This window comes from Colletotrichum graminicola (genome assembly GCF_000149035.1).
Source record: "Colletotrichum graminicola M1.001 genomic scaffold supercont1.3, whole genome shotgun sequence".
Classification (NCBI taxonomy): domain Eukaryota; kingdom Fungi; phylum Ascomycota; class Sordariomycetes; order Glomerellales; family Glomerellaceae; genus Colletotrichum; species Colletotrichum graminicola.
Genome location: NW_007361007.1, coordinates 357,540 through 384,257, shown reverse-complemented (window position 1 = coordinate 384,257; position 26,718 = coordinate 357,540). Strand labels below are relative to the sequence as shown.

Below are 26,718 nucleotides of genomic sequence, written 5' to 3'. Positions count from 1 at the left end.
ACTACTGTAAATGAGGCTGGGTAAGCAGGAGGTGAGCGGCTGACAATCGAGTGTTCGATATTCATACGTATCGCAGGCCATGGCTTCACATGCCAGTCTAAATGTATGTTGTTTTTCTAGGTCTAGTATCTAGAGTATCTTGTATGTCTAGGGGTATATAACTACTGTATGCATATAGGCTTGGTCTACAAATCCCTGCTGTTAGTCTGTATTCTCTTTATCATACAAGTCTAAAGGGTGATGTATAAATACTGCAGCTAGAATTCTTTTTCTTTTACTTTATATTATCTTCACTCTTTAGTAACATTATACTGTAATACTAATAAGAAGACACTTAGACTTGTTCTTTAAGTACAAGTTAAGGACCCAGGGAAGACTAAACAGAGAAACAAAGGGAAACATCGCCAAGATAAAATTACTAACGTAGCTGTTTCTATTAACATAAATAAGTTAGACCTAAGGTCTTTTGCCCTTGCCGCCTTGGACAGACCTACGTGTAGAGTATTATGAAGCAGAACAGGCTCAATAGGCGTCTTATTCCTATTTTGGGGAGATAAGAGAAACAGGACGCACAGGATAGAGAATCAGCTGTCTGGTTGAGCCGCAGGGAGCAGGTCGATAGGGGACATTCTGTAGATAGTGCTGAGGGAAGTGGTTTTACAAATGTTGATGAGGAGTTGTTGAGTAGACTTGAATCTACCTACTGTAGTAAACTGTCACAGTACGCGTCGAGAAACGGCATCCTTGTACAGCCATTACCCGGATTTCTCTAATAGGCTAATCAAATGCATTGGAGTACATGAACTAAACAATACCCCCCTCTGGCCAGGGAGTTTACCGCTTAACTCGGATTCTATAGACCTTCTCAACATAATAAGATATGTCCTCTATATTTCAAACACCTTTTTCTCTTTTTGTACTCTCCTATCAGTTTTCATAGCAGGCAGTATCTTCATTCTACTTGCTACATCCTTATCATTTTCGTTACTCAAGACGTAGCGGGGACCTACAAACGCCCAACTAGGCATACAAGTAGCCCAATATGTCTAGTCTAATCGCACACGTAGCTATGAATTTGTCATGAAGCTAGGACAGGTTTGTGTAGCTGGCACTAGTGGTCAACGGTACAGACGTAGCTTACTAAAAGATGGACCTGCATTTGGAAGGGTATTTCTACCTAATATTCCTCATGTATGTAGACTTAGGGGGAACCAAGTTTTCTTTCAAACTCCTTCAAAAATGCCCTAGTGCTGTCGTCCATGACTTTATCGCTGTCGTTTTTTGGATACTTCGGTTGAGGACGCGGTCCTGCTCTGCGTTTTTCATCCTCGGCCGTAGAATATAGACTGATACCCCCCTTAGCCTCTGCTTCCTGCCTCATTGTAGCAGTCGCACTAATGAGTCGCTGCCAAGCACCTAATTGCAGATGCATGTGGTAGTTCAGAAGGTTGTCCTCAGGCGGGTAATACTCTTCGTCCCAGTCTTCATCATGGTCGTCAGGCCTGTTGGTGAGCTTGGCTGGCAAACTTAACGCATAGTAGCCCCTATACAACTCCTTATTCGGTCGCAGGTAGTCCTTACTCCATGCGGACTCCCAGGGCCACGGTTTACCACTTGGCAGGTTAAAACCAATATGCTGCCGCAGGTTGACCCCCTCCTCTTTGGCGCCCCGCTCTAGATGCTTCCGGTAGAATTCGTTCGGCGACAGGATTGCGGCCTCCCGTTGCTGCTGCGTCGGCTTCGCTCCCTTTGAGAGTTCAAGGAAAAGATCGCGGTAGTTCCCGGCGATGCAGGCGAGCGTGACTTGGTGTTCTAGGTCGGGCCGGCGCCACGCCAGCTCGCGCAGGGTATACTCGTGCGGGCAGTGAGGCCACCAGAACAACTCGGGAAGCCTTTTGCCCCTGAGTTCCCTGTCTATGCGGGATACATCGTCATTCATAATAAATCTTGCGTGGATGGCTTGCCAAATTAGGTCACTTTCGTATTGGCAGGGGAAGGCGTCGTCAATGGACGTTTCAAGCCACCGCGCGAACGGCGTGTGGTGGTAGGCCCCACGCACAACAGCCGAGATCTCGTTCGGGAGAGTGACTGGGCAGCGCAGGCGAGCGTATCGATCGATGTTGCCGTCCCAGGCGGCCATAAGGATCAAGATGTCCTTGTTAACAGGAGGCAAGTCTCGAGGGAGGGGCTGGTGCAGAAGGTCAATGTCCCTACCCCGTAAGACAGCGCATCCAGGGAAGGGCCACTTGTAAGAACCAGCATTAGAGTCTTCCTGGATATCAAAGTAGTGCTCAGGCCAGTGGCGCAGTGAGAACTCCTCCTCAGAGGTGGCTTCGATCTCTTCGGCGCTCGCGTGGCGTTGCAGGGAAGACCGCACGGCGGTGTCTCCGTTCAGGCAAGCTCCCGGCCGTGGGTTCTGTAGATCAACACATCGGGTGTAATCGTTCGGCCATTGTCTCGGGCTTCCTCAGCAATTGAGACGTCTGGCATCAAGTCGAGGTCATAGAGGGTTTGTATCCCGCGACAGCACATGCTCGGCCGACTTGGTAGCGCATGTCCGGGTACCGACGGGCAATCCCGCGATAGGTGTCCTCGGTGGCAACGTCAGGATACCAGATGCAGTATGGCTTCTCCGCCGGAGAGGCCATGTCTGGGATAGTGTTACTCATGATGAGACGGGCGTTGCGGGCCCTGGCGTAAAGGTCGACACCCGAGCAGACGCGTGTGACCTCTGAGGACGTGGCGAAGCCTTGGACGTGTCGAATGCCATGGACGAGGAGGTCTTCTCTTGGGCCACATCTTGCCTGGCACGAGGCAGTTCCGCTATAGACTGCAAGGTCCTCTTTTTCACTGTCACTCATGACCGTCCTGAGTGTAAAGAATAGGTACGTTCGTGGCCGAGCCCGATGTATATACGGAGAAGAATTGGCCCAGAACGGACGCAGCCGCGAGCTTATGGCCGTGGCCGGTCTAGCTGGTCGTAGCATGGTGTGTGGCCTTGGTTTCCGGCGTTTGAGTCTGTTGGTTTGTAGATGAGAAGAAGAGAGAGGGACAGAGGCGCGAAAGGTCACTTGGATTGAGGATACTCAACCTCTTGTTAAGCTTGCGGGCCACGCCAAAGCTCCGCGGCCGTTATGTTACCACTACAGGGCCCATTGTGTCCGAGTTCCATGGTTGTCACCTTCATCACACCACCAGCATTACGAGAGAATACAGGGGCATACTCCGTATTATACTACAAGTCTATCCGTACAACTACCTACTAGCTCCAACAGGGATGTCCACATGCGGTCAACAGCACGATCCACATTCATCGCAGGGCAGACCCTAGCAAAGACTACATCCAGGATCCTCTTCCCCGAAACAGAAATACACCCTGTTGAATTGGCAAGACAATATACTATAGAGCAACTTCTGTCTCTATGCGAGTATACATACCAGTAATAGGTCCCAAGCAATCATCCTAGGAGCGTAAGTAGGGCAAGGGCAACAAGGCGCGCCAAGTGTCAATCTGCTATTGAAGTCATCGCGGTCATGTACCTCTATAGCCCTCTATGTTATCTACACGCGTTGACGATCTTTTGGATCTTGGCGTCCCGCTCCACGAACCTGCCACCAAACAGGGCCAACTTATCAGCAGCTAATGCCTTTCTTGCCGCTGCCGCAGTGCGGAACCCTTAGGCTGAAGTGAGCCTTGATGCACCGCCGAATGGCCCGACGAGTAGCCCTATAATGGCGAACGGTGCCGAGACCGGGTCGTCGACGATGCCCTCCATCGTGAGGGCGGCGTTGCCAGCCTCGCCAACAAGCAAGGCGGTTCGTGCCACCATCGCCGCGCCTCCAAAGGCGGCGCTCAGCAGCCGTTTGGACAGCGTTTCGATATTGGGCATCGCCGCCTCAATGACGTCTTTAGGGTTGGAGACCTTGACGTTGCCGCTCTTCACCGGTATACCAGTCTTGTAGACCCGCATCTTCCGACACGGCATTTTGGGACCATGGATTCGCCAGTCCGGCGCATCAATGCACTCGCTGTCCCATGTCTGGTGCCACTCACCAAAGGAGATCCAATCTTTCTCAATGCCAAGGTCCCGTTCCACAGCCTCATAAAAGCCCTGTACGTCGTGGAGTGTGTAGTCAAGCGTCCAGGACTCGCCGATCTTCCAGAACTGCTCGGAAGGTGGGCAAGGTCCAGTCTTTGTCTTATTCGTGGATGTGATCGTCCAGGAACAAGTGAAGAACTTATTGCCCGGACATCCATCCAAGTCCATGCACGTCGTCAGCTGAGGATTGATGCTCTCTTCTATGTACTCGGCATAATACTTAAACGGTCCGTCATTTCGCCCTAGGCGCAGTACCCAGGACAATTTTCACGGGCACATGCGAAGGCGCAGAGGCCATGGTCTTCGGGTGCCCCATCGACAGTTCTCGCATCGCTCGAGCTTGTAGGTTCCAGCACGTCCAAGGCGCCTTGGGCCGAGCAGTAACAGACAGCAATAGGACAGAAACCATGAGCGCACGAGAAGGAACAGAGGTCGTTAAAATAGGATTCTGTGCCCATGGCCTCGCCTCGTATGCAGGCCTCAGGTAGGAACTGGGAGACGGTAGCAATGACAGTGGGGTGCTGCGTTGTGTCGCAATACGTAGAAGGACAGAAGCCCCAGTTGCACGCATTTTGACAGAGACCTTGGTAGTCGCTAGTCCTCCCGGCAGCAGGGAAAGCGTCCACGCCTTTCCACGTAGGCCTCTTGACCTGGGCGCCGAGCTTGGTGCAGTGACAGGCTCCCTGGGGGCAATATCCATAGCCGCAGGTGAACTCGCAGAGTCTCGCGAAACCGGGCAGCGGCCCGGTGCCCTCGACGCACACCTGATCCGCCCTGGAGTTCGGTTTGGCAGACACGGCATGGGAAGAAACTGCGCTGCCTACCCAGGCGTTCCAATTTGTATAGCCGTTTGTCTTACTGCAGTCGTTCGTGATGGGGATGCCTGCAACCTCGGCGACGACTGAACCCCCGCGGACCACTCGAACGCGCACGTCTCCCGTAGAGCCGTAATACCAGGCGTTGCCATGGTAGAGGCCGACGTCGCCTTCCGGGGTCGTCGACCAGGATGCCTCTTGCGTGACGCCGCCGACAACAACCTCGATCGTGGCAGGCGACGCAAGCAGGGCAGTAAAGTACACGGCATCCTTGGTCACGTTCCACGGATGGAACTCGAGCTGTAGCTGCGACGCCGTATTCCCTGACGTCCCGCCGCTGTTGCAGCTCGTCGACGGATTCGGCCGGTACCAGACCACAAGACGTTCCGAGTCGAAGGTGGTGGTGTTGTACTTGTACATGTCGATGGAGAAGGGCAACGTCTCGCGCCAGCCATCGTGGGGAAGCACGTAGTTGAAGGGGGCCTTCCCGATCGCGAAGGCCTCCAGGGCCATGTCCCTCACCGGGCCGATGTGGTGCGACTCACCATAGTCGTTCCAGGAGATGATCTCGACGAACTCGGGCCGCCACCAGAGAATCTGCTGCCAGCGGTCGAACCAGAGGTCGTCGCCGCGCCACATCCAGTTCTTGTTGTAGCCAGGCAGGTTTGTATAGAACCAGGGCGAGACGGGCATCATATAGGGCTTCCCGCCGAGGTACTCCTGATACGAGGCATCAACATAGGTATCCATGTTTTGGTCCCCCCAAGGCCAGGCCGCCCAGCTGAAAAGACCGTCGGCAACACCGCCGGCCTTGGCCATGGCGGGCTTCGCACCGAGGGAGGACCAGTCAGGAATGAAGAAACAGCCGGTGGCCGCTTTGATGTCTATCCAGTCTTCCGCCTGGTCCGGGCCCTCGAACGTTGATACAAAAGGCTTGCCCTGGTAGTGGAAGTAGGCGCCCGAGCCTGCGTATCTGTTGATGAAGGACTCCACGTCATTCTTGGGCCATGGACCGTTCCCGGCGTAATCAAAGGAGAAGAAAAGGCGAAAACCGAGACGAGAAGCATGTTCAAATGCCGCAGTCACAGACCTTTCGTTCGTGGCGTCGCCGTAGGCCATGTTGAGAGCGAAAGCGTCAATGTGAGCCTTCTGCGCGGCAGAGATATCATCAAGCCAGTCATTTGCGCTGTAGTTGGCCGAGTTGGTGATCTATTTCCACGTGTTAGTAAATGGTGTCTCGACTGAGGGCAAAGACGCAAATCTGTACCATGAAATGGGCGAAGACTGATTGACATCGAGCAACACCCAACAGGCCGAGAAGACCCACAAGTAAGGTAAAATTCATGCTATCAGATGATACAGTGATTCAAGATAGAATATGTGGTCTCGTTAACGAAAGCACTTTGGATATGAACGACAGTACTTAAAGGATGGATGAGGAGGAGCTTGACGTCCTTCCAGTCCCAGGACAAACGGTATAAGACACTCGAAGTGCTCAGAACGGTGTCTAGAAAAGCCCCGCCCGTCCCATTTAACTGCTGTAGCCGACTGACTAGGCAATAAGCTACTTCTTTTCCTGCATAAGGCGGCAACCATGTTTCTACATCACGCGATTGCCGCATCGACCAACGGGCCATATAATCGCTTTGGTTCCTAGCTTGTGAACCTTGTTCATGGTTGGAATTTTCGAGCCAACACAAAGTGTAATACAATTGCCTAATGCGGCGCAGCTCAGGACTCCTCGGACGAAACGGTCCGTTGCGCTCGTTGGAGGGCTTCTGGTGGAATCCTTGCAATAGACCCTGATCGACCCCACCCCTGTGCCGGGGCTGTCTGCAAGGGGCCAAAGGCTAAGGGTCCTTTAGAGGTGAATTATTGATGAAAAGACGAAGAGTTGTGACCTCACGGGATTGAGAACTGGGCTAGGCTGATGAAGCCCTCCTCGCCTAAGTCCAAGAAGCTTGAATACCAACAACGACGGTGCCATGGGCAATTTACCACCGTCTATCCCCCTTGGTCTGCCTAGCCATAAAAGAATGTGCTTCCAATACAAACCAGTCCCTCGCGAAAGTTCAATGTGAGCCGAGCCATGGTTCAAGAACTGGCCACTCCTATCGAGCATCACCTGAGAGTAGACAGCTGCCCCTTCCGGAGACGTACTACGCTATTTTTGCCAATATAGTGTTAGTTGGTAGTCATCACTACTAGGATCTAAACCCCATCGAGGCGCTTATGCCTGATTGTAAGCCAGGTTATTGAAAACTGACTCGAATATGGAACACCCAAGGTTGATACTGTGAAGAAAGATGCATTCATCCAACTGTAATCACCGCTTGACGATGATGTGCCGTTCCGTCTTCGAAGAAGAACTTCCGGGATTCTAGCGCCTCGTCAAACATGGCTCTTACACACACGCTTCATAGCAGCTCTCGGCCTGTTTTAACGATAAGATGCTTTTGTGGTCTCCTTAAAGGCAGGTCTCCCTCTTTCAGGCAAGTAATCAAGGATTTAAATAAAGTCACACCGGTTATTCTCTATATTGTTTGTTCTCTTCTTCGACTCTTATCTTTACCCCTCCTTGCTCTACAGACTGTAATACTCTCTCCCTATCTGCCCTCTTACAGGTCAATGTTTACTCTTTCTTTCGTTCCAACAATGCTCTTGATCAGCTTCCTCTGGCTCCTGTAAGCACACGTGGCGGCTGCGGCTGGTCGCTCCCATCCTTACGAGGTCGTCCTTAGTTACGTGGGATACCAGCTTCAGCGAAGAATGTATGGCGATTCCCAGAGTTTCTTATTCCCACTACAAACCCTTGATCGGAAACCTATTCCAGGCAGCGCTGGGCCAGACGGCAAAGGACTTCCATTCAAGGTAAGTTATTCCGTTCTAGCAATCTATTTCTCTCACCCCCCCTAGGTGTGGAAATTTGATCCTTGACTTTTAAACATTTTGGGTGTCTTTGAAGCTTACATGAACACCGGCGTTTCGTCGCTCTATACCTTGAAAGAGAAAACGTCGACGTCGAGCTGGATCTAGACAATCCCGTACGCACAGGCGACCTACTCCTTGCCGGGGACTATAACGGCGTGGCAAGAGTTCCCTACATGAAAGGCGTCAGCTCCGCAGAGCTGGGCGACGGCAAGATATTGATCAGTCCGAGATTGAGGGACTACAGTATTTTTACAGAGGAACTTACAGATATCGACGACCTCGCTGCCAAAACGTTTGGAACCGGGGTCAGCAGCCCCGTTTACAAGGAGCTTGCTGCTTTTGAACCGCTGGTGGCGAAAATCCGGCAGGTCCGTCTCAACGAGATGCGAATGAAGGAGATCATGTATAAAGACATCGCGGTGGCGTTCGATGGCATGAGCCCGAAAAAGGCAACATACCAGGACTGAATCAGCCTGGTAAACGACGCCAAAGGGTGGAAAATCATCAAGGAGCATTTCGGCTTGCAGAGCCAGCCTCCCGGATAACGACCCCAGAATCAACGCCGAGTTGAAAATGTGGATGGATGGGATTGGGTTTCTGGATAAGCCCCCGAACATTAAGGCCCCTGGATACACTAAAATCAACAGAAGACACTTGTACGTCCTGAATGGATGAACACCTCAGATGCCAGGCGAAGAAGTATCTAGGCTAGGCGCTTGTACTGTATCTCTTCTAAAGAGTATGTGCGTTGGTTCTAGCGATGGCTTATTCAACCACGCCCATAGATTGTCATTGCTATTCCATCCCCGAGTAACAAAATCTGAGTAAGTAGCAAAAGGGAAAATCTACCTGTTTACGCTGGACTTGGGGACTGTACGGAGTAGAGGACCGACCTATGCCCCGTTTGTGTGCTGTGACGGGCTATAGATAAGAACTTCTCTTAACACCCGTACTCGTGGCTATTGTCTTTTGCATTGGTATCCTTCGAATACAACACACCACTACCAGGTCTCTTCATTCTTCAGTCATTATAAAACACTTTTACAGGTAATGGAAAACGCCCCTACAAAGAGCTGGTCAAAGTTCAGGCGACCTACTCCTTGGCGGGGGCTACAATGGCCTGGCAAAAGTTCCTTATATGAAAGGCGTTGACCCCGCATAGTTGAGCGTTAGATTACTACTACCATTTTCGTCGTCTCTTTGGTTACGGTTGGTGACCTCCAGGAACTGACGAGCTCAACGGCTGCAACCGGCGGCTAAGAAGTCATTCATTGAATTCCAGACCCAGCATTGCCCCACCGTGACCGTTGGTCCTGGAGGGGCCAGCAGGACCCCCTAGCACTGCACTAGCCGGCTCAGGGTACCCTAGCTGCTCCTCTTATAAGAACCTTACCGGATAGGTTTGGCCGAACATCCCTGTGAGATGAGCAGATCAGTTCCGGGCAAAAGTCAGATGTACACCTTGGGTTGAAAGTGTGATAATAGCTGTAGTTTCCTGTACGGACTCTGGACAGAAGAAGACCCCGGCGTCCCCTGCTCGGCCTTGATCCTAGACGCTATACCCATCAGCTGCCAGGACACGCTGGGACTGATCCGTGCCGACGTCGTAGGTAAGTCACCCCACCCGCCTGTTTTGTTGTTCTCCTATCTTGGGCGTAATGATGCTGACCGTCATCGTAGCGTGGGACGCAGACACGCTCGCGGACGAGGCCTTCGCCCAGGCCGTGGTGATGGACGTGCTCAACCCCTTGTCCTGGCTCATCAGCACCGGTATCGTTAGAGAAGGAAATTCGACGGCGTATTACGAAGCATCGAGCCGCACATATATCATCGGCACTGTCTTCGGTTACAGCCCGAGCCTCGCAGATAGCCAGAGGCAGACGCCCAAGCTGTCCCTCGCTTGTCTCCGACCTGAGTGGGTGCCTCCCACCACGCCTGACACCACATCTACGAGTTTGACCCCGTATGTTTACCAGACGCAAACTTCGGTCGTCGCCACTGCTTCCGAGGCGTCTACGACGTCGTCCATGCCGCCACCCGCCACTAGCTCTGGACCTAGTTGTATCTCGGGCGGTGCGTCTCCGAACAGGGCGACGGGGGATATTCAGGAGTTATGCAGCTTCGGCTGCGAGTACGGGCACTGCCCGCCTACGGCTTGTCAGTGCTTAGAGTACTCTGTCACGCCGAAGACTGCCCCTGAAGCCGACGGGGCGGATGGGTGTCCTCTTGAAGGCGTCATGGACGATGACCTAGCTCACCTATGTAGCTTTGCCTGCAAGCGCGGCAATTGCCCGGAGTCAACATGCCGTGCTTGCTAAAGGCTTTCAGGGGAGAGGCTTTATTGGCTCCGTCGAAGTCGGGTGACGGTCCACGTGCAACACCGTCTACAACGCAGGATAGGCGGCCTTTAAGATTTGTAGTAAAATTCTCTGAATTTACGTTGATCACAAGAATTGGTACTTGAGCATAACAACTCTTTTACATCTATTTCCACCTTACTACGTCATTATTGTACCTGTATAGACAATAGTGGATCTGTTGCTGGGAAAAGCGTGGTGCTCATCTTCAGTCGGAACTTTTACTTCTCACCACTCATTTCCCGAAATCCTGGTTCGAGCAGCATGATCTAGTCTAAATCAATGAGTGTCTTCTGTCCAAAAGACTGTGTCTAATCTGAAGTTTCCGTTTCTATGCTACGAAAGCTAACGTGCCTACCACCAGGGGGTACACATGTTCAACTGCCGCAGCTTGAGTGCTTAGTAGGTCAGATCACGTAGCCTAGAAAATAGAATCACTGTCGTAGCGCATGCTACGAATAGTTTGTATCAAACGTCTGTCCATTCGATTTGAATCCTACAATTTTATTACGTTCCCAGGCTTGTGTAAGTGTACGTAAAATGTAAATCTTTTGAGACTTGTGGTGTTTACTCCACAATACTGTGTACTGCAAGGTAGACGGCAATCATAACGCTGGCGTCGTTGAAGACTTCCTAGAGATTGACGTAAAATAGTGATGATATTTCAATACTGATTCAAACGTCCAACAATAAACCACGAGGTCAGTATCATAAGCTAGGCCCTTGATGGCCAATAGCCGCAATGTCAGCATCACCTTTGGAGGACCTCTCCGAATCAACGTGTCTACGACGTAAGTTGCCCGCGTCATCGTGCTCGCTATCCCATTGGGCCAGTTCAGAGAGCGGCACTTGAACAAGACGATGCGTGTTGGCGCCATTGTCGGAAACCTCAAGGATTTCTGGTCGGATTCTGTAACCTTTCCATTTGGGCAACAACCACATCCAAGCGGCATAATAAAGAAAACAAACAATGAGGCTAATATCAAAGTCAGCGATAAACCTCCCACACCGTGGAGAAGCGTAAGGGGACTTACATAGCAATGCCGACGACGCAGTATGTTGCATACCAGAAGCTGACGCTACCTGAGTACGGACCATCCTTTGGTGGCCACCAAGGCATCACAAGGATATAGACTTGAATAAGGATGAAGAAAATGACTGTTACGTGCCACGACTTGAATTCAGTACGTCCGAGATTGGCGCGCTTGCGTCGAGTGCGAATGAGATAGACACCAACTGCCATGGCGAAGTGGAAGATGCCGTCCGGGTACGTCTTTAAGCTGACAACTTTGGGTACATTAGCGATGCCAAGTCTCACAAGAAGAACGGATACTGACCAAACTGGAACGCATCTCCGGCAGGGGGGGCAACAATCATGATAAATGTCATGAACCACTTGAGGAAGTAGGGTCCGATAGGGGTTCCAAAGGGCTTAGTGTTGACCCAGAACTCCGGCCACGGCAGTACACCTTGTCTACAAAACGACTGTTAGCAGGATAAAAAAATACTCTGAAGAGATGGTGCCACGTACCTTCCGATCTCGCGGATGACACGAGAGGCGCCAATCAAAGTTGCGAGGAGGTTGCCAAAGGCGCTTAGAAGAACCAGAAAGTTGAGGGCTTGCTCGGCAGGTCCGCTGCCGAAGACCTTGGTAAAGAACACGGCGGCAGCAATTTCTTTGGCCGTCCTGAATTCAGCCTTGGGCACTGGTTATTTATTAGCAATTTTACATACTAACCGCGTGAGTGAGGATAGTCTCACCTGCGGCAAAGTACGCAATGTTGCAGAGCATGTAGAGCAATGAGACGAGGGCAACTGAGACTGTCGCGTTACGCTTCAGCGTTGGAATAGGATTCTTGATCTCATTGACAACATTGAATGCATTCGAGTAGCCAGTGTAAGAGAAGATGACATTGACCAGGGCAGATGCCAGCTCGTTGCCATTGTCCGTGGTTCCCTGGAACGAGTTTCGGAAGTTGGAAGTCGGATCGGGGATGTGGTCGATATTACCGCCAAGGACAACGAGACCAGTGATGGAAATGAAAACAAGAGTGATGATCTTGACCACGCCGATGATGTTTGTGGCCCAGAGAGAGTACTTGTTGTGCGCGATGACGCAGATGACAGCGAACGTGTAAGCGGCGATAGCAACACCCTTCAGCTCCCAAGCGGATGGAGTTCTCCCGGCAATCCTCCACAAGTATCGAGACAGAACTGTGCCATGTTAGTGAGTTTACCGAGGGTTGAAGAGGTCAGTGTTCGTACCAATAGCGTTGCTACTGCTGAAAGAAAGCAAGACAGACTGCACAGCGAAAGCAATAGGGAAGAAATGCTTCGGTCGCGGATACGCCTGTTCGAGGTACACGACTTCGGAACCACTGCGGTTGGGAAAATAGCTAGCCAGTTCCAAGTACACGCTGAGTCCAGCGAAGGCCATCAGAGAGCCGATGGTCCAATAGAGCAAAGCCAGGCCGACGGACCCAGTATCATTCAAGATGGATGCGGCTATGAGGGCCTATCAGTATCATCGAAACTGACAGCGTGCTCTGGAGATCTTACGAGTTGAAAAGATACCAGTGCCAATCATCTGGTTGACGTTGAGAAAGATGACGGTAAGCCATCCGACGTGGTATCCCAACGGCGAGTGCTTCTCGACTGGCGCTCCAACAGCCTCTTGGTACGAAGGTTTTGAACCATTACCTCCCTTCGCAAGCATGTAGGCGAGGTCGCCATCGCGAATGATGGAGTGTTCGGAATCAGACGCCTCAACATCGACGGCGTGAGCGCCAGCGTCGCTGGACTTGAACCGCGAAGTCAACTTGGAGAACACCATGACCGCGGGCTGGTCCGAGATGGATGTCTCAAGTTGTCCTGGAGAGAACGAAGGCGAGTCACTGAGTGAACGGACAAACACGGAGGAGACAAAATGAGGGCGGCCAACCACAGATGAACATTTGGAGCAATAAAGCTTCCAAGGATGAAAGGGCGTTTATGCAGGGGAGGGAGGGAAAGCTCGAGAGGACCGCAGCGGAATGGAACATGCGTTGCGTCCCACCGAATCATCTTTAAACCATTAAAACATCAGATGGCCGAGCCTGTTGATGCTCAGAAACGGGATCAACGCCAAGTGCCAAGGAGATGCCGCGCCCCTGGCTCGCCCAGGTGCAGGCAGAGTCATGACCGACCTTCCTATGCCAGCCAGAGCCAAGAAGCACGCAATGGTGGCAGCTCATGGCGATTCCTGCTGCGAAACTGCAGGTGTGCCCGCCAAACGTGGGTGGTCACAGTGATCCCGGGTTCTGTAATAAGCTACTTTCGAAGTGCAACCTTATATAAATCCTTCTATCGCTTCCATCCTATAGGGCGATGCCGCTCACGCTTCTTATCTAGGGTACAATTGTCTGGGCAAATGCCACCTCAAGGAGAACTCGTGCCCCGTTCAGCCAAGAACCTTAGCTCGTGTTCTGGGGCCTTGGCATGGCCTAGGATCTTCCTGAGAAAGGCTCTCGAGCGGCGGCCCTTGGTGAGACTCTTACCAAGAAACGTGCTTATTCGATGGCTTCATATGAAATATTTCCGTCACGGCCCAAAACGAGCGGTTGGAACGATGAGTCAACAGGGAGGATGCTCATTTACATATGTCCGCATTTGTGTGGTTCGTATAAGCGAAAAACCCCTGTGCACAACGTCTTGGTATCGATTGAGTGCAAAGCTGACATGGACACAAGCCGCCTCATGGCCGGCCCTTGCTCTTGTTTCCTTCACTCCGGATGAACGGCTCGAGTGGAAATACCTGGGCCTCGGGCGTGATGCCTTCGTACAGCTGAGCCCATCTCTCCTTCAACGGCTCGGGCGTCTCCCACGCGTACTCGGGGTCGCGCAGCCATTGTCTCAGCAAGTGGCGTCTTCCAATAATAAGGCAAAGTCACCCTTGTCAGTGGTTCATTCTCTTGTCTTGCGCCATAATAACCGACAGAATCTGCGATCCACTCACTGTTGTTCTGGGGTATCGGTGAACCCGTCCCGGGCATGGAAGATGCCAATGTTGTTCGCGTACTGGATGTCGCCCTTTTGGAAGTCCAAGTTCACCGCAAACTTTTGGCCCAGGAAGTGAAGCGTGTCGAGGGCTTCAGCTTGTGCCTCAGAAATCGGGGGGATCTCGTCACTCCGAGGCAGTGCGCCGTAGCCTACGAAATACCGACGGGCATACTGGACTGCCAGGCGCTCTGGCGTTTTTTCGGTCGCGGGTTGGTAGTGAAGAAGAGGTCTGGATGTGAAGCATTTTTGAGGTGTCCCGAAGCTGCGCACATGCAAGCGTGAGTTGTTTACCATCAACGAAAGACCGATGCATACCAAGACTCGATGGAAACATCACTTACACTTCGAAATGCCAGTCTTCAGTGAGAGTGTGGATGAGATCCGGGCGCGTGCTCGCGATCTCGTTGTAAACCCGTGCGATGCTCGCCAGCTTACTCTTGCCACCCTCAGCCGCCGTCGACAAGGCGAATAGTGAGACAATGTCCCCGGCGTCAGTGTGGAACACCTGCTTATCTGCAGTGTACGCAGGGCTACCGATCTGGCCCTTCTCTTTTGTAAGTGTCAAATCCTTGATGTGTGTGAGGACCACGTCGGCTGGCTTGCCGTCGTATTGCCGGTCTTGACGGCCGCGTTGGGGGGCAATGTGCGAGGATAATCCTGCATAAATAATTATGTTCTCTTCCCTGGTGTGCTCGTCGACCCTAAGACCGCGGATGACGAAGAAGCCGTGGCCGTTGTGCAGCTCATAGGACAGCTTGCGGAGTTCAGCATGTAGTTTCGGCAGCGGGAAGGTCTCCTGGCTAATGTAGCCGAGCGGCAAGCCCAGCGCTGGGATGTATCGTGAGTTAATGGGGATTACATGTAGACGTAACTCAAACTCACACTTGAAATGAGCCAACGCTCCGTCGAGCTCATCGAGCTCATCCGGTGTCAGGACGTATGTCCAATCATATTCGTTAGCCAGCGTCGCACCGTCCCAGACCATATCATTCTTGAACTGTGCGGGAAGGCCCTCTGGCAGGGTCTTGGAAAGACCGGGCTCCTGGGTTCGGCGTGCCACCCTAGCTTGGAACTTCTGGTAGTCTGGGGCATATTGGATGTCCGGCTGGACGAGTCGGGCGATGGTATGGGTGGTCATTGTGTAACACTGGGCGATTCCCTGGCTCGACTGTTTGGAAAAGTAAGCGAGCTATTCTTACGCCGGATTTGCTGTCTTCTTCCGACTACCTAGTCAGTTGCTATATCCTCTGCGGCGAGAGTCTTTATGTGCCTGAATAATGGGGAGGGCTGAGAGGTCATCAACGATGGCGACATTCGATTTTCAGATGTCGTGCCACGAAGAAGGTGGAGAAACGCTCATCCAGATAGCCGATTATCTGATAACTGTCAGACGTGACCCCTCACCCGATGCAACTTCGATTCTCCAGGACCCCAGGCTGGAGAACAGTCAGGTCAGACATCAGTTGAAGAATACGTGCACTTTGGAGCCACTGGGCCCGCATGCTATGCTAGGCTTATGATTGATGAACATGTGCAGAGGATATTGGTAGCTGGTCAAGCGGCCAGATCGATGGGGATTATGCATGAACTGTTGCATCCGAGCAAGCCAACCAGAGATGCTCACCCAAGCTGTTCTCTTGCTTCGATTTTGCTCTGTTATTCTTTCATCTCTCTGTTCGTCTTGAGAATCTTCTCAAAATTTCCGAGCCCAGCCTTACGGTACCGCTCCGAGTCGAAAGCCGTTAGACCGCCGGGCCACCCACACCATCCACACCGTCCATGAGTAGATTGTAAAACACGCGATCGCTCCACCAGAGCTTCCATGCATCCTGGCTAAAACTTGCCAGTCGATCTGTCATCCCTGTTCCGGCAACCTTGTCCAACCACTTGTAGTTATCCCTGCCCAACACTTGGAACCCCATACCGAATATCGACCCGCGTCTGAGGGTGGCTACAACGCTGTCGTAATGGCTTTCGATGCCTCCCGCTATCTCTGCTTGGGGCTGCATATGCAGGCTCAGGCAAGGAAGTGCATCTTGCCGCGCATGATCTAATCCGTGGGTGGAAAGCATCGCGTATCATGATGCTTAACTTGCGGTCCTAGAAGGCATGTGCATATATCCGTCTAGGAATTGAAGCAATACAAGCCTTTATGACGCATAGCATCTAGTTAGTATCTCTAACACTCGTCTAGATAAAGATCATCACATCATGCAACGTTATACTACGTAATTCATAGCTTGGCTTCCCAAGGGCTATATCAAAGCCAAAGCTTTCTGAAATATTTCGAGCGGACGTCTACAACTCTTCTATAAACACCCTCACCCGGGACATTGCCTAGAGTAACCTGGGATCTTGGGCTACTGTTGGACTGTTGATTACCCTATCGAACATTATATCGACATAAAAGCAGTCAAACGCCATGAGTGTTTTGACTTATCTCCCTTCTGACAACAGGCATCGAATATTTCTAGCTGACAAGGATATTCTAGACAATGACCTTTGCGATCCCACTGGTTCCCTAGCGGCGCCCGCAGCCATTATTTTGTCTGCCTGAGGGCCCCATTTCAGATTAGTTGAGGTGTGAGGCTTCACAGGGCCGCTAAGAGCCTAAGACGGAGCTAGAACACGGCCAATATTCAATCTGAGCAGGTCTACTTTTTTTTCGCCGTATGGGGAAGTTTGGTATCAGGTCTGCAATTAGTTGCGGGTCGGTAGGGTAACTAGGAAAAACAATATTTGTTGAATGTGATAGTTTGTGTTTATCTACGGTTGGACAGAGTTCACCAGTCGCCGAGCGCCGGTTGTCGGCAACTGATAGATGTTGTCACGTATCCGATTGTGAAGCCCGGTATATAATTGGGATATCATGCGAAAGTCATTAAAATAAACATTCCCTGGTTCCTAACTCCTCGCTAAAAGCCAATGCTGTCTTTGAATAATGAAGGCAACATTAAAAGCCAAACCATTCGAAGTTCAAACCCCCGACTTACATGAGCACCATATACCAGGTATCACTCGTCGATGCTTTCCTTTGTCCTCTCAAAGAGAGCTCACAAAGTTGAAACCAACAATGCCCTCTGCGCAAGCATTCTCCATTCCCGATTTGGGGAATACCGAGACTCTCCGTCCGATAATGCCATCATCACCTACTTGGAGTGAGATCGGTCTCTGAAGCGCCAACTCCATTGTCGAGCCGTTTTCGAGGAGGGAGGCACCAGAAAACGCGATTCGGTGAAAAAGACCACAGTCTTCGGGTTTTTGAGTAAGATCCCCAGACTCACTGTTGAGTAACGATCTCGTCAATGACTATGGTATCCTTGATGCCGTGTGTATGCAACTTACTGAATAACAACTACCATATCAGCCAAAGACTGTAGATCGCAGTCGTCCCCGCCTGTGATCCTTGCATGTGTTGCGAAAGGGCTTGATGGTTTTCCGGGAGTGTGAAATGCAAGATCTCCTCGCAGCCTTGGGCTCGTTCCCGTTGCTTCAAGTTGACTAAATGGGTGGTCGAGGACTGCTAGTGCGCCGCCTCGAGGTTTAGTGCAAGTGTCTGGACCACACATATTGGCTGAGGCTGACGGATAGGGAAGCGTAGTGCTCTTTTGAAGAAATAGGGTATTTGCAGGTATGAATAGCCGCAAATGAAGAGCCTTCGAATTTTCACCTTTATGCAACAGCGCATGAGGCATCATATATAAAGACAATGGTCGAACTCAAGAACTCCTTTCAAGGTTCTCAATCTTCCTCATTATCCCTGTCATCCCAAAACAAGCGCGAACGGGTCCGGGCCGGGGCGTCGCCAATGATTGATCAACCAATCATGACTCGGTTTTACCCCAGAGTCGGGATTGCTGCTCCCTGCACGTGGGCTTTCGGATGAGCAAGTTAGAGCACAAATGATCACATTTAGGCCTTTGTCTCTCTCAGCATCATCGTAAAGTTACGAAAACTGGAAGACGAAAGAAAAATAGCAAAACACACCATAAGATATAGCATGAATAGCATTGAGCATGAACGAATACTAGTGGATAGTAATCCGCTCACCACCACCTAATGGTCACTGCTCAACGATGGAGATGGCGAGCCATCAAGGTACTTGTCACATCATCGGAATCAACGGAAACGATCCAGAGACCCATGGATGCCGAGATGATGAAATGTGCTCACTTGTACCCCTCTTTCTGTTGACCTGTGCTCCCATTTCTTCCCTCGAACCCTCGAACACTTAACCACTTCATCAATCTCTCCTCCTCAACCTCGTGGTATCAATCTTGGACAAAAATAACCAAAGTCAACGTCAAGAACGCATACGAATATTACCCTTTTATCAACATGGCTAGCCCACAGTACATATTGCCTAAGCTCCCATATGCGTACGACGTAAGTATCCCTTACTCGTGCTCGCGATCGCGCCCGCTGACCCCTCCTGCAGGCCCTCGAGCCTCACATCTCAGCTCAGATCATGGAGCTGCACCACAGCAAACAGTGAGATAACCATGAAATATGAAGCAGCGAAGAAGAGAGTTGACATGAAGCCACCTACAGCCATCAAGCATACGTTACAAATCTGAACAAGGCCATCGAGACTTACAATGCAAACCCGCTCCAGAATCGCATCGCCGTCCTCGCGGCCCTAAACTTCAACGGCGGCGGCCACATCAACCATTCCCTATTCTGGGAGAACCTTTCCCCAGCCTCGAGCGGTGATGCCTCGCCCGATGCGGCGCCAAAGCTCGTCGCCGAGATCACCCGCGTCTGGGGCGGGCTCGACCAGTTCAAGCAGGCTTTCAACACCACGCTGCTGGGTATCACCGGTAGCGGCTGGGGGTGGCTTGTTAAGGATGACATAACGGGCCTCAGCATTATCACGACGAAAGACCAGGACCCTGTCACCAAGGGCGTGCCCATCTTTGGTATTGACATGTGGGAGCACGCGTACTACCTTCAGGTTCGTGGACACCAACAAGACCTTTTTTGAAAAGAGATGCTAACAGTGATCGTACATAGTATCTCAACGGAAAGGCTGCATATGTCGAGAATATTTGGAACGTCCTCAACTGGAAGACGGCGGAATCGAGGTTTTCTGGCTCCCGGGATGACGCCTTCACGGCCCTCAAGGCGGTTCTCTAGGCGAGTTTTGTTCGCATGTCAGCAAAGCCGCGGACAGTGATCGAAACTTGCTTTGATTTTGATGCACAGATATTTTCGCAAAAGAAAGGTTCTTTGCAAATAAGTTAGTCTGTTGGGGGCCGCCATGCCCCTCGAGGTAGCACTTCTGGTTCAACACAAATGTATCGGCCTGGCTGAAGACAAAAGAAAGCCTCAATCTCGAGGTACCGTGACGCAATGTGATCCGTCACCAGCAATTCCACCCGGTTGTGTGACCTCTATCCGTGAAGCGGTGGCAACCCACCCTCCTGGTGGTAAGTCCAAGACAGTCTCGGCTAGCGGTAGGTGGACTCGTCCCGGCTTTACTCTCAAACTCCAACTCGTCGAAACTGAGCTGGCCTCTTTGTACGAGCAACAACAACATTACCGAACACCATCACTATCTGGTAAGGGGGTGGCGCACGTCCGGTTTCATCTAAATCCTCAGTCGTGTGTTGAGGCGATACCATCGCATGGGAAGAGGAGCTCAAAGTTCGGTCAAACAAAACTAAGCCAGCCAAACGGGTCTCGTCTCGAGGGAACCGCCTGCGCCCGACCTCCGTCGTAAATTCCGAGGGTAATCAAAGACAAACACAGTCAGCGGGTGTGAGGCGGATACTAACAACGTGGCATGGATCCAAACAAAAGTTTGCTTCCATGAGGTGGAAGATCACTCCCGTCCTCGCCTAAATACAAAAATAAATCTTTCTTAGTTCTCTACGTGTGGCCCATTGCACAGCCCCCATTCTATCTCGACCATCTCTCAATGTCTGTAATTATTATGCTCTTGCCAACTGACAGATGATGTCAAATTGTCAACCAGCATATCTGCTTTACCTGTCGTTTTTACGTTGGCTGAAAGAGTCAGAAGACGTTCTCGTTTCCGACTGGATTGTGTAGATCTACCGATTGATGAATGTCGCCATGAATGAAAGACTGAGGTGTTAGGTCTCCACTGGATTACCGGAAGCGTGCAGATGCGTCGATGCAGGGATACTCTCAACGCAGCCGCTACTCTTCGTGCTACACAGATAGATCCCTTTGAAAGAAAACCAATTTTCTCCCCTGCCCCGCCAGATCAGGCGATTCTATCGCCACAGAATCTGTCGTACTTCTGTACCACTTGGAATGATAAACCTGGGTCATTGGAATGGCCTCAGGCTTTCTGGCCTCGGCCTTGGCAAAATAGTATAGCCTCGTTTGGCGATGCTCCCAGAAACGTCTTTAACCGAATTAACTGAGATTCTGCTCCCTAAGTCCAGAGCATACCTGTGATGAACAGTTGCTTGAGATCATACCTGATCGTTGGAATGTACCGAAGGCTTGGTGTTTTCTGAGATTGCATAAAACGGCCGCCTGCAGCCGACTTCAGGACATCTGCAGATGCCGTTGTTAGTCGTGGTTTGCTTGCCAGACCGTCTGGATTGTGCGAACAAAACGTTTGAATCAGCTTAGTTTGGCTAGGATGCCGCATCAAAGCTATGGTTGCTGCACGTTGGTTCTGCCGGCCCTCGGCCAACTGTCAACTCGGGAAGAGAACCCGGTACATGCAGCTTTCCATGGTGTGGCTTTCTCTGCACGGTTTTACAAGAGATCACAGGTGCCCGTTTGACTCCCGGCATTTGCACGGTCCATGCATCGAGCAAACCATTATGCCTGGAGCCCAAACGGCTCTATGAAAGGGACCTTATGGCTCATCTCGGATTGAGTGACGGATCCTTTGCCAAGGGTCTAACGCGGCGTGGTGATTGCAGGGGCACCCTCGCTCAAGCAAAGCCAGGCAAATCCCCCATCCAGAGAAGGACGGAGTTGAGTCGAGTAGACAGTAACGAAACACCCAGGGCAATGCGATTTGATGCGTCGATGGTGTCCTCGGCGGCGGCCTGCATGCAATCTCTTGCCGAAGCCCACTCTAGATTGACGGATGGAAAGCTTGCGAGGTGAGGGTCCCTGCCGTTCCTCCCGTTGGTGCTGGGATGGCGCATGCTCGTGCCGACTTGCAGTGCCAGCTACCGTCTGGAGACACAGATATTGATATTTGCTTGGTATAAAGCCGCGAAGCCACGGTATAAGTCAAGCCGTTTCTGCCCAACTCCAGCAACCACTGACCGTTGCTATACCACACTCGTTTGATCTTCCATTTGCCTTGCTCAGAATGCTTTCTTCTACCTTTCGCTTCGTTGCCCTCTTGGGTGTCAGTCTTGGGTAGGTGACTCAGTCTTAGTTGTCTTAGAGCGATGCTGACTTTGTAGTGCTTCTTTGGTGAGCGCCATTCCTAAGGCCAACTACCTGATTGTGAGCCCTCCGGAGACGGTCACAGTCACGACTTGCGGCTACCAATGCGCCAGCACCGTTACTGTGACAGAGACCTTAACCGAGACAGCCCCGTACTTCTTCACCTGCCAGCCTTCCAGTACCTCTGTGGCAACTGGACCCTTGGGCTCCCTGACGTTGTCCTCCAGCATCATCCCGCCTCCGCCCTTCACCCTCAGCAACACAACTTCTCAAGCCTCACATACACCTACGTCTTGGGCCACTGGTCCTGCTACCAGCTTGACTCCGTCATCTTCCACCGGAATCACCATTGAGACATCAACCCCTGGAGTCACCGTCTCCTCTCAGCTACCCAGTGTCAAGACTCCCAGCTCGTCATTTACGTGGTTCGTGAACAGTACCTCCTCGTAAGTCGTTCAGCAACTCTACTCAACGTCGTACAGTTCCTGATAAAGAACACAGGTCCCGCGGCAGCTCCAGTTCATTCAGCTATGGCACTGGCACCGCTGGAACAGGCGTTACGAGCGCAAGGCCTTCGCTTTCCACCAGCCTTTGGAGCAATTCCACAAAGCCCATCACGCCCACCCTTGGCATTACCAACACCGTCTCGTCAACCACAGACGATGTGACGATCCCCACCATTCCTAGTATCAGCATCCCTCCTCCCCCGGCCACTGTCACTGGACCCAATGCCACCGCCTCTTCAGGGCCATCCTACACGGTCACAACATACACCACCGTAAGGGTCATCAACACAACCGTCTCTTCCCAGCTCCCGGGCGCCTCTACGCTCTCACTTCCGGCCTCGGTTACGACTGTGAAAACCACTATGGTTGTCACCATTACGAACACCATCCCTCGCAGCACTGGCACTGGATACTCATCTACCAGTGGTGGAACCGGAGTATCCAGCGCGTTCCCCTCGCTCTCGTCGAGTAGTTCCATCCGCCTCTCCCACTCCCTTAGCTACGGGACAACTTCTACCTCAGCATGGCTCAACACGACTCTCACCGTCCCTGGGGTCAGTACTGAGACGACTTCCTCCAAAAGGGCACCTACCACAGGCGCAACCTTCAAACCCAGTTCCGAGGTGCCTACCACAGGTGCAACCTTCAGCTCTGGCTCCAAGGTGCCCTGCACAACAGACACAGAGTTGATGACGGGGTCCTCTGCCACACCAGGAACCACTGTCTCGAGCGCTTTGCCAAGTTTGGTCACCCCCACGACCACAAGCACTTCCACTACCGCCACCGATGAATACGAATTGTCCTCATCGTCTTCTCCGGAAACAACGGTGGGCAGTGTCAAGCCGTCCCTCGTTTCGAGCAGCGCTTCTGACATTCCCGGTGCTTACACGTCCGAGTCGTTACCAGGGACAACCGTCTCAGACGTCTTGCCAACCCTTGTCACCCCTTCAATTTCCAGTATCACCGATGCTTACGGAGCCTATCCGTCCACTTCGGAGGAATCAACTTCAGATTCCCCCGGAACCACGGTTGCCAGTGCACTGCCGTCTCTGGTAACGCCGTCCGTATCCAGCATGACGCTGAAACCGACCACTTTCGAGACTCGTAAGTCTGATGAGTCTACTTCAACCACGATCTCGTACCCTAGCTACGACTATGGCCACTCTCTTGAGGGAATGGATGTAAGGGCTTGAATAGGATAGTATGCCCAATGGACGGATGTTTCGCGGTTGGATATGGACAGTACGTGCGCCATCGAGACGGCATGAGGCTGAAGTACAAAACTGTTGATTCTCTTCTTGACTTTCATTTAGACCTATTTGCTGGTGAGGATTGTACGTTCGTACTGAAGTTGGGTTGAAGAATCCATAATTAAGAAAGGGCTAGGAATAACTTCAGTAGCGAGATTATGTCTAGAAAGGTTCAATACACCGTGATTTCTTGAACTTGTGCTCAACGTGGCTTTCACTTTTCGGTGACTTGACCATGTTCGACAATAGTCTCATCCTCAAATGTGGGATAATCAACATACCCGGTCTCTCTCACACCGTCCCAAGAGCCGTCAAACCGGCTTCGGTCATAATGATGCAGCGGAGCGCCGTTCATGAGACGGGCGGGCAAGTCGGGGTTGCTCACGAACCATTTGGCAAACGCAACTGCATCCCATCCACGCTCCAGTGCCTGCTCAAAATTCCCAGAACCCCAGTCGCCGCAAGTGAAGACGGGCGTGCCATCGAGGATCTGCCGGAAATGAAGATTTGAGACCTCTCGGAGGCTCCAATTGCGATAGAAGCCATCCTTTTCGGCCTGGGAATCGATGCGGTCGAGCCGGGGCTCAATGAAATGCACATAAGATAAGCGGTCTTTGCCGACGTAGGTATGGGCGGTTTGGGAGCAGAGATAGGCCCAAGTCTCTACTCGTTCGGTACCGCGGGTGTGATTGTAGATTCCCGTCGGCTCCAAGCGAATACCGACGTTGGAAGGGCCGATTGCGCTGGCGACGGCAGAGAGGAGGTCCAGTGGGAACCTAGCTCGCTTTTCCGGGCTGCCACCGTACGCGTCTGTTCGTTTGTTTATGTTTGAGTGAAGAAATTGGTCAAGGACTAACCTGTTAGTCGGCCCGAGCTGGTTCAAACTCATGCTCCATCAACTTACAGTTACCATTACCGCCGTTGATCTCGACGCCATCAAAGCCAACTTCGATAGCGGTCCTAGCTGCAGTGACAAAGTCGGCAACGGTGCGGTCCATGTCCTCCAGGGACATGGCCTGAGGTGGATGGTCCTTATACGATATCTTCTCCTTCGTGACGGGGTCTCGGAAGGGGAACTTTTCATCATCATCCCACGGCGTCGCAAAAGCACTCAATGTCGGGGATCCCGTCATGTGCGGAATCGTTGCCCGACCGGCGTGCCACAGCTGAGCGTAGATGAAGTCACCCCTGTCATGGACACCCCTCACAACATGCCGCCAGCCGCCAATTTGTGACGGATGGAATATACCGGGCACGCCTGGCATCCCGCTTGCTTCAGCGAGGGCGGGATTCCTTCGGTGATGAGCAGGCCTCCTTTCGAGGCCCTCTGCGCGTAGTAGAGTGCAACAAGATCGTCGGGAAGCCAACCTCGGTTCGGTTTCTCGGAAGTGCCCTCTGTGAGTGGCACTCCGCGGTTGCGGGTCATGGGGGCCATGATGACCCGGTGCTGCAGTGTGATGCGCCCATTTGCGATCGAAAGCGGTGTGGACACAGTTGATGACATGGCGCGCGCAGGTGGCGGGAATCAGGCAAGTCAATGTAGTTCAACCTGCGTCTGGTGATGAATGTGAAAAACGCTTCTTGGCCTTACCACCGATGCAAGAATGTAGAGTTTCTTGGGCTTCCTGGGCACATGAAGTCACAGCGGAACGCCGGATTGCCAAGGTTCAAGTACGATGTCGCCATCTATGAACTCGGCGATTGGGCGAACACCCATGGGCTGCAGGAAGCCGCACGAGATGCGCAGACACCATCGGGACCTCGCATTCGACTTCCGGGAGTCTTGACAGATATTCTTATATCTTTCCAAGACGATCATGGATTATCCCGTTTCTGTATCGGGATTACAGTCTTCCTTGGTACAGTTTCTTCTTCCCGCTATTATTAATATTTGCTAATCATGGTGTTGAACCGTGCAGCTACGGTACCCAACTCGAGGCATAGCCTCTACCCATTTAGCTTTTGTCACAACTTCACAAAATCATACCAATTGCGTCTCATTCGATGGTTGAATAAGTATCATTCATTTTGGGGCCGTACGGTAGTTGATCAGGAGGCTTGTCGACGGCGTTGCGTGGTGATGGCCGACTTCCAACACGGGTCATTGCGGGTTGGCGCCGGATGATGTGGAAATTTTCGGGCGACATAAACTATGTCCACATATTCCCATCGGTCAAGAGATAAAATACAACACGCCGAGAATCCGATGGTCGTTGTAAACTGTCGCAAAAACGACGCCATTAATTACGGGCAGTAATTAACGTCTTATACCTTCTGTGACACAGTCGCTCTGTGCGATATAAACCTTTGCGGATACCAGTGTTGTCTAGTTCTCCCCGACAAGTTGAAAGTGTTACATACGCGATCCAAGGAAACGAAAGAAGAGGGGCATAAAAGTCGGACCAATATGCTGAAAAAAAAGGCGAGGCATTCCTCTCCTGGCCCTGCTTCGTGATAGATTTACCCAAACAGAGCGCGTCCAACGTTGGGCGGATGGATATGCTTCTATTTCTGTGGCCTAGAGCTGCCATCACCATTGGAATTTTTCCATCTTTGAAGCGGGAACTGGGGCACCTATACTACCTAATGTCTCTGGTGTGCGCAGCAAAGGTGACTCAAGCGGACTAGTGCCAGGCTCAGCTGGTTGGCTAGAAGAAAGTTCCGTCCATCCCTTGAGGTTAGAGCGTTTGCAGAATGTCGCTGACAAAGCCGACAGGAGATTACTTCGTTCTAGGAGGGTTCGTCCATCCATCCATCCCTCCTCTCCGGCAGGCCGCAAGCGTTTAAAGCACCTGGAGCTGAGATCTGTGGCACCTGTCCACCCGTTCAGTTTACTGGGACTTATGGTTCAGTGTGCCCCGTTGGTGGCATATCATGTAATCAAGTCGACACGTGCATGTAATAATATGCGTCAAGCTTCAGTCCAGCCCTGCATCGTAACCGAAAGCATCCCTTTGTTGTACACCTCTTGGCCATCCTCTCCTGGTTATAGACAAGGGTGAAGGCTAAGTACGCTGCCACAGCAAACCGGACAAAGCTATTGTCTTTCTGCATTGCGCCCCAAAGCTCATCAGTACATTATTGTTGGACCTACTGCCTTACGGGCAGGACTATCCCCGCCAAGAGTAGCCACATAGGCTGCACCTGGCATATTTCCAATGCAGCTGGCTCGACTCTATTTCCTACCAAGAGGCTCGGTAAAAGCCACCAAAGCCCGCAGCTGGGTTGCATCAATGGTGTGGCTGTCCGAGAGCGTCCAAATGCGTTCGAATTACCTCCAGATGGCGGCTACTATGGCGCCTTTGGCCAGGCTGGAACACCACAATGAATTG

At 51.8% G+C, this 26,718-nt stretch overlaps 11 protein-coding genes across 11 annotated transcripts; 4 read left to right on the top strand and 7 right to left on the bottom strand.

The window, feature by feature from the left end:
- Window positions 1–1,201: 1,201 nt before the first annotated feature.
- Window positions 1,202–2,861, bottom strand: GLRG_01018 (uncharacterized protein; the record flags this gene model as incomplete). Its single annotated transcript, XM_008091703.1, has 2 exons — window positions 1,202–2,416; window positions 2,544–2,861. The coding sequence occupies 2 exons, from the start codon at window positions 2,859–2,861 to the stop codon at window positions 1,202–1,204; spliced, it is 1,533 nt and encodes a 510-aa protein (XP_008089894.1).
- Window positions 2,862–3,677: 816 nt separating this feature from the next.
- GLRG_01017 (glycosyl hydrolase family 71) lies at window positions 3,678–6,260 on the bottom strand (the record flags this gene model as incomplete). Its single annotated transcript, XM_008091702.1, has 3 exons — window positions 3,678–4,300; window positions 4,372–6,124; window positions 6,183–6,260. 3 exons carry the CDS (start codon window positions 6,258–6,260, stop codon window positions 3,678–3,680), a joined length of 2,454 nt encoding a protein of 817 aa, XP_008089893.1.
- Window positions 6,261–7,688: 1,428 nt separating this feature from the next.
- Window positions 7,689–8,313, top strand: GLRG_01016 (uncharacterized protein; the record flags this gene model as incomplete). Its single annotated transcript, XM_008091701.1, has 2 exons — window positions 7,689–7,786; window positions 7,923–8,313. 2 exons carry the CDS (start codon window positions 7,689–7,691, stop codon window positions 8,311–8,313), a joined length of 489 nt encoding a protein of 162 aa, XP_008089892.1.
- A 956-nt stretch (window positions 8,314–9,269) lies between these two features.
- On the top strand, window positions 9,270–10,164 carry GLRG_01015 (uncharacterized protein; the record flags this gene model as incomplete). The annotated part of the gene is made up of 3 exons (XM_008091700.1): window positions 9,270–9,294; window positions 9,361–9,456; window positions 9,527–10,164. The coding sequence occupies 3 exons, from the start codon at window positions 9,270–9,272 to the stop codon at window positions 10,162–10,164; spliced, it is 759 nt and encodes a 252-aa protein (XP_008089891.1).
- A 747-nt stretch (window positions 10,165–10,911) lies between these two features.
- Window positions 10,912–13,036, bottom strand: GLRG_01014 (high-affinity methionine permease; the record flags this gene model as incomplete). The annotated part of the gene is made up of 7 exons (XM_008091699.1): window positions 10,912–11,179; window positions 11,238–11,490; window positions 11,541–11,677; window positions 11,735–11,909; window positions 11,965–12,417; window positions 12,469–12,708; window positions 12,763–13,036. 7 exons carry the CDS (start codon window positions 13,034–13,036, stop codon window positions 10,912–10,914), a joined length of 1,800 nt encoding a protein of 599 aa, XP_008089890.1.
- Window positions 13,037–13,936: 900 nt separating this feature from the next.
- Window positions 13,937–15,379, bottom strand: GLRG_01013 (TfdA family Taurine catabolism dioxygenase TauD; the record flags this gene model as incomplete). Its single annotated transcript, XM_008091698.1, has 4 exons — window positions 13,937–14,108; window positions 14,198–14,503; window positions 14,583–15,069; window positions 15,124–15,379. 4 exons carry the CDS (start codon window positions 15,377–15,379, stop codon window positions 13,937–13,939), a joined length of 1,221 nt encoding a protein of 406 aa, XP_008089889.1.
- A 604-nt stretch (window positions 15,380–15,983) lies between these two features.
- On the bottom strand, window positions 15,984–16,250 carry GLRG_01012 (uncharacterized protein; the record flags this gene model as incomplete). Its single annotated transcript, XM_008091697.1, has 1 exon — window positions 15,984–16,250. One exon carries the CDS (start codon window positions 16,248–16,250, stop codon window positions 15,984–15,986), a length of 267 nt encoding a protein of 88 aa, XP_008089888.1.
- Window positions 16,251–17,283: 1,033 nt separating this feature from the next.
- Window positions 17,284–17,810, bottom strand: GLRG_01011 (uncharacterized protein; the record flags this gene model as incomplete). Its single annotated transcript, XM_008091696.1, has 2 exons — window positions 17,284–17,524; window positions 17,587–17,810. 2 exons carry the CDS (start codon window positions 17,808–17,810, stop codon window positions 17,284–17,286), a joined length of 465 nt encoding a protein of 154 aa, XP_008089887.1.
- A 769-nt stretch (window positions 17,811–18,579) lies between these two features.
- GLRG_01010 (iron/manganese superoxide dismutase) lies at window positions 18,580–19,377 on the top strand (the record flags this gene model as incomplete). The annotated part of the gene is made up of 4 exons (XM_008091695.1): window positions 18,580–18,627; window positions 18,680–18,732; window positions 18,793–19,195; window positions 19,255–19,377. 4 exons carry the CDS (start codon window positions 18,580–18,582, stop codon window positions 19,375–19,377), a joined length of 627 nt encoding a protein of 208 aa, XP_008089886.1.
- Window positions 19,378–21,550: 2,173 nt separating this feature from the next.
- GLRG_01009 (uncharacterized protein) lies at window positions 21,551–23,329 on the top strand (the record flags this gene model as incomplete). Its single annotated transcript, XM_008091694.1, has 3 exons — window positions 21,551–21,600; window positions 21,648–22,076; window positions 22,132–23,329. 3 exons carry the CDS (start codon window positions 21,551–21,553, stop codon window positions 23,327–23,329), a joined length of 1,677 nt encoding a protein of 558 aa, XP_008089885.1.
- A 271-nt stretch (window positions 23,330–23,600) lies between these two features.
- Window positions 23,601–24,821, bottom strand: GLRG_01008 (NADH:flavin oxidoreductase/NADH oxidase; the record flags this gene model as incomplete). Its single annotated transcript, XM_008091693.1, has 3 exons — window positions 23,601–24,238; window positions 24,291–24,713; window positions 24,755–24,821. 3 exons carry the CDS (start codon window positions 24,819–24,821, stop codon window positions 23,601–23,603), a joined length of 1,128 nt encoding a protein of 375 aa, XP_008089884.1.
- Between the last annotated feature and the right edge of the window lie 1,897 nt (window positions 24,822–26,718).